Source organism: Orbicella franksi, chromosome 15 (genome assembly GCF_964199315.1).
Source record: "Orbicella franksi chromosome 15, jaOrbFran1.1, whole genome shotgun sequence".
In the NCBI taxonomy this organism is placed as follows: Eukaryota; Metazoa; Cnidaria; class Anthozoa; order Scleractinia; family Merulinidae; genus Orbicella; species Orbicella franksi.
In genome coordinates this window covers 7,539,734-7,549,700 of record NC_138159.1, presented here as the reverse complement: position 1 = coordinate 7,549,700, position 9,967 = coordinate 7,539,734, and the positions used below count along the sequence as shown (strand labels likewise).

The 9,967-nt window shown below is 40.1% G+C and overlaps 1 protein-coding gene across 11 annotated transcripts in view; it reads right to left on the bottom strand.

Annotated features, from left to right (window-relative positions):
- The window catches only part of LOC145470706 (proteasome activator complex subunit 4-like), a 48,209-nt gene that overhangs the window by 17,709 nt on the left and 20,533 nt on the right, over positions 1 to 9,967 (bottom strand). For 8 of the 11 annotated variants that reach the window (XM_081454529.1, XM_081454531.1, XM_081454533.1 and 5 more), the window contains 13 exons: positions 8,431 to 8,588; positions 7,156 to 7,251; positions 6,989 to 7,047; positions 6,503 to 6,565; positions 5,720 to 5,775; positions 4,672 to 4,727; positions 4,095 to 4,137; positions 2,969 to 3,031; positions 2,407 to 2,502; positions 1,876 to 2,004; positions 1,530 to 1,622; positions 446 to 541; positions 1 to 137 (listed from right to left, as the gene is read on the bottom strand). The exon at positions 1 to 137 is cut by the window's left edge and continues 33 nt beyond it. In XM_081454529.1, coding sequence (XP_081310655.1) covers positions 1 to 137; positions 446 to 541; positions 1,530 to 1,622; positions 1,876 to 2,004; positions 2,407 to 2,502; positions 2,969 to 3,031; positions 4,095 to 4,137; positions 4,672 to 4,727; positions 5,720 to 5,775; positions 6,503 to 6,565; positions 6,989 to 7,047; positions 7,156 to 7,251; positions 8,431 to 8,588 — 1,145 coding nt within the window. The remainder of the gene's footprint in view (positions 138 to 445; positions 542 to 1,529; positions 1,623 to 1,875; positions 2,005 to 2,406; positions 2,503 to 2,968; positions 3,032 to 4,094; positions 4,138 to 4,671; positions 4,728 to 5,719; positions 5,776 to 6,502; positions 6,566 to 6,988; positions 7,048 to 7,155; positions 7,252 to 8,430; positions 8,589 to 9,967) is intronic. The other 3 variants (XM_081454532.1, XM_081454535.1, XM_081454536.1) reach the window with 3 other exon arrangements.

Here is a 9,967-nt window from a genome sequence, read left to right as displayed (position 1 = left end):
TCCTTGCTCTCTTTGAGTTCTAAGTCGCTTGGAAGAGCTGTTGCTGTAGGACTTGAGATTGGTTTAAGATGGCTTTGCGGCACGGGACCCGTTGAAGTTAAGAGCCGCTTAGCTTGTTCAACTGCAGAATCGGTAACCTATGAATACGAGAAGTCAAACGTCATTAATTTCGGCACACATAAGGGAACACGTTGAGGGAAAGTGAAGTGAGTACAAGTCCCTTCGTGTGTGCGTATCGGGAACAAGGGTGCTGGAACAGTACTCAAGCTGGTGCACATGAAGCGGATATTGGTTCATTTCTGTGTTGTAGTGGGGAGAGTTTGCAAGAGCAGTGCACACAAGGCTACGTTGAAAACTGAGGTCATTTTGTCCTGATTCATGATGCAAGAATTCAAACCAGCTGAATTTTATGCAACATTTTGCAGGGGCAAAATGTCTCTCTTACCATTCTGCTAACAGCCACCGTATCATACTTCTTCACCATTTTCTCGGCGAGCATTGTCATCAAGTTGATAATGGAAGGCTTTTCAGAGTGGTCAGCCTGCAAACGTTCACAGATAAAAAAAAGATTCTCCTCACCAGGTTTCATACAACGCTTATAACATTAGTATGGAGAATATGAGTTATGTCTTCCGCGATCAGTTCTTGTTTTCTATTGACTCACAGGCTTGCGATTGTATTGAAGTGTTAAGGGGTAGTCAAATCTCTATCGGGAAAAATTAAAGGACCCTGGACAAGATTGCTTAATATTGTATCGAGTCTGTAGAATATATTAATGGTTGAGTCTGTAGTAACAGCAACGAACTAGTTTTAACAGATCACTGTGACGTTTTTAAATTATTTAAGACTCTCAAAATACGTCCAACTGTCCTCATCGAAAGCTTCAAGTTAAGGCATTTGGTTTGCCAGTTGTAGCATCGTTCTCAAAGACGATGTTTTGACGAGCCAAGCGCCTTCACCACGGTTTCTACTGCATGAAGCGACAAAGAGTATTTCTACTCTCCCCTGAATGAGATGCTAGTCCATCGCAGGGTTACCCTCCCCTCCCCCATCCACATTTTTGTCAGGTTGTTGGTACCCATTTATACACATGGGTGGAAAGAGGCACTGCGAGAGTCTTGGTCACTCCAGACCCTGGGAACGAGGTTGGAGTAAAGTAAAATTTCCTGACTTTTCCCTAATAAATAATTGTATATTATACAATTTCCCTGACCAAATAATTATAGCAGTGGTCTCCTGCCTCCCTTACAGCATGGACTGATACGTTTTCAACAAATTTGCCTTTTTCGCTAAGAAAAAAACATTATGAGATCACAGTGATCTCAATGGTATTGCATCGATGTTGTCATAATTTCAATTCTCCCTGACTGTCTCTCAAAATGTCAATTTCCCTTCACTCAAAATAAAATTCCCTAACACTTCCGTGAACTTGAAGAGTTTTAATTTTTCCCTGACCATTTCCTGACCTGTGGCAAGCCCGCGGGGATTTTATGTTGTTTGGAAAAAGTTCTTAACGTCGAGATGCCTACCTGGACAATAACAGGCCACACATCAACCATGACCTCCCAGTAATGTACTATCAAGAACAACATGCGGTTATTAAGCAACACGTAAAGCGCACCCTGAAAATAACACAAAAACAACATCAGAAAATGAGGGAGAAAAAAAAGCACAATATCGCTTCACAAAGATATTCTGCGTTCATTTCGTTCATGAGATTTCCCCTATAGTGTATGCCAACTTTACGTGTGTACTTGGCAAATTTTCTATTCAGTTGCCAGTCAAAGTGTGAGACGATTAATTTGTAGTTTGGAAAGAAGGTACTCAATACACAACAAATATAAGATTTAGCAGTGACTGCACGTTTGCACAAACCTTGAATTCTTCATGGGAGATGTCTGGGCTGTTTTGAAGTTTAGATAACGTTGGTGGTACCAAGGTTCGAGCAAAGTAATCAAACACATCGATGCAAGACGATAACACTCTTTGAGCCTTGATACGAACCTAGGGATAAAGAAAGCTCGTGACATGATTCTAGAGGTAAATGATAATTATTATTGTAAACAAACTGACAAAAGTAACAGCAGTATGTGTTTCAAAAATCTCGGATTCTCCTGAACGAATCTATCTTTTTCAACTATTGACTGGTCCCGTACATTGACGTACTTCGAATTTTAGTTAATCAGTGCACAGCTCTTTGCTCATTTTTTTTATTCTGTGTCTATATACTTCTGTAGGCATCCTAGTTTTTTTCCCTAATTCTTCTTTGTTTTTTTTTACACTTACGCATGGCAGTCACTACCATTTGCCATTTCTCAGTGGGCGACTTATCTGTAAATCTAACGAGTACAAATATAGATTGTTGTTGTTGTATATAGAAAAACAGTGGAAAGTAATAAGACTTACCTCTGTGTAAACTGTTGTCGCGAGTTTAAACAAATCGTCCAACAACACTTTATGTAATGTTGTTAACTGGTTTGAAATTCGGTTCAGGATTCGCATCTGAAATGAGATTTATATGTATAGTTTTGTCACAAAGTTGCACTAATCAGTACAATCTTGTGTTTGACTAACAATCTACGAATAGTTTATTTTAAAAACGATTTAACTTCATCCTATACCAATATTACCACACCTTTCAATAAAATTTCAACACAAGCTTTCCAAAATTGAATTTCGAAAGCTGCTGTCAGTTGATCATATATTCAGCGACTTGTCGTTGTGAAGTTTGAAGAAATGTCTTTCGCAAGAGCAAACATTGGAGTAGCACTCATGAAAACAACTATAGGCATCTGTGTCTTATTTTTAACTACCGAGGAACATTATTTTTATAGCACAGGAATGTATGAGCATTTTGCGAAACTCAGACTCGGGAGAAAGAAGTGGGAAGAAAGTAAACTATTTGCAGGACATTGAAGAAGATATGGTAAGGCGTGGTTGGTTGGAAAAGTACATTTTTTGAGCGCACCTCATGTTGTAGCTGGACTCTTTCAATAAGCAACGGTCGGACATGTTTCTTCTTTCCTGCAAGCTGAATAACCAAAATAATTAATTATGTAGTCCAATAATAGAGTGGAAATTGGCCATCTGCAAGTTGCCTTTTAACTCTGTGTCAAAATGAGTCTTTGTACGAAATCATTCATATGAAAATGTGTTCCGCCTACAGGTTCATTTTCATGCAAATCAAACTCATTTTCACATGAAAGGTTTTGCATGAAGACTCACTTTGAAGCAGAGGCACAAGGTAACTCGGAAATGGCCTATTTGGATATTTTCCACTTATTATTACTTTTACAAACTTATTAGAACTCCAATGGTTGGTCAACGAAAACAGCCATTGTCTGATTGGGAATATGAGCTTCTTGCTTAAAATTGCGAGTAGCTGATTCCGTTTTAAGTTTAACTTCTAGCAAATAATTACCCTTGAATTGCCTTGAAGATTACACAACACGATGGTTTCTCTGGAGTAATAACTCAATTCACAGGTGGTTGGTAATGTCGTTATGAGAGACGCCGACATAAATGAAGTTATTATCCAACTGCAGTGAATACCATCCAAATAACAGTACAAATATACAGCAATATTGTACAGTTATTTGTACAGTAGGAAACCTGTTTGCGGTACAGGTCGGCGCGTGCATGCAAAACTGTCACACTCTCTCGCTTTTCATTGATAAATTTCTTGACTACAGCAGTTGGATAATAATCTCTTATTAGATGTTCTGGAGTGTAGTATCGCTTTATATTTTTACTCATTGTTTGTATTTTGACTCGCCCTACGGACTCATCAAAATACGACGCAACTCGTAAAAATATACAGCGATACTACATACCAAAACATCTAATAAGATATATATATATTACTGTCATGTACAACATCTGAATCAGCTTAGTCGAATTTGAACTTGAAGGTGCAGTGTCAAGTTCGGAACGCAAATGGGCAAAGTCTCTCTGTCCCCGCAAACATAAGGCTCTATTCCCGCCGCTCTCTCGCGTCGGGTCTTAGTTCCTCTCCAGGGGAGGAGCGCGGGCTCTTTTCCCCGAACAGCGGCTGGAAATCGAGCCTACGCACATCCTTGGTACGTGCAACATACTTTGTCTTCCATAGCTCTCTTCACAGCACTTGCACTGCGCCATCTGAAGGAAAACACAAATAAAGAATTGTAAACTAAAAAGAAAACTCATTCTGTTTAAAATTTAGGGACAATAACAAGCTTCTGTGCAAGAAAGAAAAAAACATTTGCCCCTGTAGTTCATCTGAAACAGCACTTATCCATTCTTGTTTACACAAGGCTTGTTATATGCTGTGTGTGGTAACATGGATCAAGGTTACTTTAACACTTCTGGAAATGCAAAGGTACCACTGCCGCCCCCCCCCCACCCCCCACCACCACCCCCCATCCTCCAACAGTATTTTGTAGATGGCTTTGACAATACTCTAGGGTAGAGAGAGACACCGTCCGAGCAAAGCGTCTTGTCCCCGAACACAGTATTTAATCCAAATGACTGCAACTGGAGCCCAGTGCACAAACCATCAAACCATTACAGCTCCCTCTTGCAGACAAAAACTGACACACATGTATAGAAAGAGCTTCGCAATAGGTACGAAAACCAAGATTGCAAGAAGACATTTTACGTCTTTCTTGAAAAACAAGATGAATAATACATTACCTGCTATCAAACTCGTCTCTCTGGCCTCCAACATGGAGCATTAAGAGATCATAGATCTGTTAAGTGCAAACAAAATGACACAACAAGCCATTAAATTTACAGCTGTCCAGGCTGATATACTAGGAGCTTGCTATAAACATGCTTTATTATCTTGCAATAGAAAAATCATATGTTGAAACCAAAGAAATATCAACTAAAAAAAAATAATATGATCAAAACATTTAAAATTTCGCTAGAATGGTAATTTTGATTTTTTGACATACTGTCACAAAAACAAATTTTTTGATCTGTAGTCCTCTTCCATCTTTGTTATGTGTACCTCTTTCTCAATACACTTGTTCTATTTTGCTTTGTAGAATCTTTGTCTCTCTTTTTTGTGGCATTTGACAGGATATGGGAATTAGAACAGAGAACTCCAAGTCATTGTCCCTTTAAAAATATCGAAAATTACGTGGTATAGTCTTGTAAGCCACGATCTGACATGCTATTCTCGGTTCTTTGCGCGAGGAGTGCTTTACTTTAAGATAAATAGTAGTCTGTGAGCAGGCTTACGTTGGAGCACAAGCGTGCGCTGCGAGCGCGAAATCGAGCGGCGAAGCCGCGAGACTAGAGTCCTTCCCGCTGGATCGCTTTGCTCTCCACTTGCGCGCGTAACTCAAATGCGAGCCTGCTCATAGGCTAGACAAATGTCCGCGAACATTGATTGATTTGCCATTTAATGATTCGCTTGAAAATACTCAAACCTGAGTGCAGATTCCATTACAAAATTTGAAGTCATAATGGTAAAATAGCCGACAAATACAATTATGATAACCAATGTACAAACTTCTATTTGACAGCTTCAAATAGGAATTATTTTTCAACGAATATCGATGGGAATTTCTACACAGCTGTCGGTTTTCTTAAAATTCTGTTACACGATTATCTCTGCAATTCTTCAGAGGAGTTATTCCATCACACTTAAGCCCTGACAGCAATTTTTTCCAAGTTTCACCACGACAGTTTCATGCACACAATCACCAGCGAGAGAAAAACACACGTTTCCTACCTTTAAAATTATCAAAAGAGCTTTAGTGTCATCCTCGTGATGACAAAGGAGATGATCTACAAGAAACAAAAAAATAATTGAATGTAGTTTACACACAAGTGCTCTGGGGACAAAAGTAATCTTTTCAGCTTCGCTCTGGGAAAGTACTTTTAAGTTAAGACACCTCCATTGTGTAGACCAGATTCAAGCCCCGTGCACACTAGTTCATTTCTGTCCACCCGTTTTCGGCGCCCTGTTGTCGTCACTAGGGAGCTTAAGCAAACCACGATGGCAACGAGAACGCCACCAAACAAAAGGTTTAATGAGGAGAACAATGGCTGTGCACGTGTGTTATAAATCTTGTACATTTCGTAGCCGTTCTCTGCGAAACAAGAATGTGAAGTGACCAAGTTCTGTGTAGTTTGGAAAACGTGAGCCACGACGGCTAATTTTTTCGAATTTTCGTCTACAATTCTAAACTAGAATAAAAAAATCACGCTCTTGCATTAGATCTATCGTGCTCTCAACAACCGGGCTTCTCTCTTTCACAAAGCTGATGACAAAGTTCCTCAAAGTTCATTTCCCACGCTTTTCAGTAAAATGCGCATTGCATTGATTACTTAATTAAGATCTGGCCCCAGTTGTTCGAAGGCTGAATAACGCTATCCAGTCCACCGGATAAATCGCTATGCAGTGGATAAGTGTTAACAAAACAAACCTCGCTATCCGCTGGATAGTGATTTATCCGGTGGATAGCGCTATTCACCTTTCGAACAACCCGGGCCTGGAGGTACACTGCCTTACCTAACAGTCTGTGAATCAGCTCTGCTATCCGGGCTCGTGAATTGTGTTCACCCATTGACACTTCTGAAAAAGATAATAATACACTAGATGTTGAGTTGACTTCGAGTGCAAGTTGTGAAAGAATTGTACTGCAATTAAAAAGAACACTTAAATTGGCTGGGTCACACTCTGTGCCAACTAAATACCAACACCACCAAGCAGGCCTTGAGATGGAACCCACGGGGGAAACGGAAGAGAGGGAGCCCAGGGAACAGCTGGCGATGGTCACTGGAGGGGGTGATGGAAACAGTTGGAGAGACAGTCACAATATAGAGTGGAATGGAGAGACTTTGTTAAAGGCCTATGCTCCCCAACGAGATGAAAGGGTTTGAGTCAGTGAGTAAAAAGAACGGATTTTAATGAAGTGCGGTCACAAGGTACCCATACCGTATAACGGAACGCAAGTTAAAAAAATTTAATTGCTAAAATCCTGAATTCAAACAATACCTGGTTCCATCGAGACGGTGTTCTGAAATCTTCCTCGGCTCACAAGGGTCTTGAGGCCTCTGTAAAGGAATACAGAACTTGCATTTATTGTGTTTATTTTAATTAGATAATAACACGCACCAAGAGGATTAAGTAAGTGGTAAGATAGAAGACCAGACAGTCCTTACAAGTTTTCCAGTGGAGGTCTGTTCCAGTCTGGTAAGAGAATGGCAGCTCCAGACAGACACCCACAGATGATGTTTAGACACTGCTGAAGCTCCTCCCTGAAGACGTAAAATCGCAGATCATGTTAGGTTTCAGATTATATAACCCGTCTTTCTCTCACTCTAGTAAGTGCATGTTTACCTCTTCTTTACTCTTAGACTGTCCACAGCCCTCTGTTTTCTCGTATGTTTATTCGATCTTAAAACTGGCCGATAGAATCGCGGGAAAACTGGACACCAGTACAAAACCGGAGAGTTCACGGGGTAGGGGGTTAGAAATCATCTCTGTTTGGCTCGCTTAGCTTGCCTACTGCCCTCACCTCCTCGTGCTCCGCGCTCGCTTCGCTCACGTGTTCTTTGGCATACAAATAGAGCGGTTGTGAACAGCCTACTTCACTCCTAGTGAAAAGCAGAGCTCTATGGCTTAACTGGCCTATGCCATAAAAGTTCTTTAACACAAAGCACTCTACTCTCCCTGGGTAGGATACTAGCACAGTTGACAATTAATTCATGTTTTTAGCTGAGCATCTTCGAGCTATGATACAGATGGGAAGTTTGGAGAGTACCACTACAAATTACAACTTGCAAACGCATGCAAAATATCATCCTTTGATTTCTGTTTTTCAATGTCTTCACTTTGGTAAATACCCTGAATACTTGGAAGATTTATTTACTCTGTAATCCAGCACTTCTTCCTTAATAGGAACTGATATTATATCCCTACCTAAAATATGTACAACTTCTTATGGCCTTAATTCTGTTACCAGAAGTGCGTTCCAGGCCAAATCCTGGAACGCACTGCCAAATCAATATGGTACAATTACAAACTTTAACACCTTCTGCAAATGAATTTTGTCCTGTAATATTGCATACATTTATCTACTTTGTTCTAATTTTTCTTTCATATTTCTTATTTCTTTACTTACATTAAGTAGCTCAAACAAATTAGCAGCAATGCTGCTCTGTAAATTTGAGGGTAAATCTTTATGGTGATGATGATGACGAAGCATAACAGTTCCGCGAGGTGATTTCTTAACATGTTGCAGAGCAAACATGGTTTGCAGATAATATCTTCACGAAAACTAAACTAAGTCAATTTGGTTCTCGGACGTGATGTTCGATCATAATGTAAAAAACAATTTTGTCACTGCAAACGGCAGTGTAAAAGGAGACCACTATACATGTATATGAAGTTTGGAGCAATCAATTTTGTCAATATGCTGGAGGAATTTGATTTACCTTGAGAGCGTCAACGATTCTTCCAGGAATTTTTCCAGCCTCGTCAGCACTGGTTGTAAAAACGTGTCCAACAATTCCTTTGCTAAAAGCTTCTCCTCCTCGGATGGTATGTGCCATTGAATGTTCAGGTTAAAAAGATCCCCTGGCTTTCCCCAGTCCTATACGTGACATGAAAAAATACACGTTAATTTTACTACAATAACTTAAGTGGGTATTGAGCAAGCTCGACTCTTTGTGTGCATGTGGTTGTTTCAACGTGACCAACACTGTAACTGCAGAATGATTGGAAGATTGATTTCAGTCATAAGAAACTTGTAATAGTTCAAACGATCTTCAGCCAGAAATTGCTAAATCAACCAGGAATCTATTTCCATAAGAAAATCCATATCCACCGTGACCCTAAAGCCCCGGCCAAATGATCGCATCGTTTAAACGCAACATATCGCAACCTTGTTGGGCTCAACATGCTGTACGCGCGTTTGGTAACCCAGTTGTGACGTGTTGTGACACGTTGGGTGTTACAAATCAAACTAGCACGCATGCCCTGGCGCAACATTGTTGCACGAACCTGGCGAAACGAGTACAACATCATGCAACATCCCCAAATGACTTGCTGCATGAAAAAGTTTACCATTTTCAAACTTGAGCCAACAACACCCAACATGTACGAACATGTCCCAACAGAGTTGCCAAATGCGTGCAATATGTTGCGCAACAATGTTGCATTATGTTGCAATCGTTTGGCCGGGGCTTAAGGATGATGATTGGAAATTCCAGTGGGGAGGGGTCCAAAAGCCAAAAGTAACTTTGAAAAAAACTATAAATCCAAACTAGAATTTCCAGTTGAATTAGTATCAGGGGGAGGGAGGGGGGGTGTCCAAAACCAAACCACATTCTTTGGAGGATATGGTATTCTCTAGAACACATTCGTGACATTTTTTTTTTTGAAAAAATGCAAAACATTTTCCCTGTCTGATTAGCCTGAGAGTAGGCTAATCCTGTCTGATGTGCTGTTTCTTTGCCTTTGGTTAGGTAAACCGTACAATTTACTCTCAGGGCGTAAATTTGTGTATATCTACAGTGACAAAACTTATCATAATTTATGTCAAGATACACAAAGCCAAAGAACTTCTGATGTTGTTGTCCAATCTAGCATTGATTCTGCGTTTTTACATGAGCAGATCCGAGGTACCATATCAAAATGCTGATGATAACTACAGCCGAGTTGTAAGCTGTCAAGACAGCAATATTCAGCGAGCGACAAGTCGGGAAAGGTTGATGTTCTTCTTTACCATAAAACACTATGTCTGAAACATTATTTTACATGTTATCTACGAGGCTGTAAACAACCCAGCTACCTTACAATGCTACTGTGCTCCCCACGGTCACACAAGTCCTATTGGAGATGTAACGAATTATGTTCATGGCAAATGGCAAACGGCAAACGGCAAATGGTAAACGGTAAACGACAAAAATGAAACTGCTGCCGTCTATCTTCAGCTGTTTTGTACAGTAGAGTGAAAATATTTGTATTTGC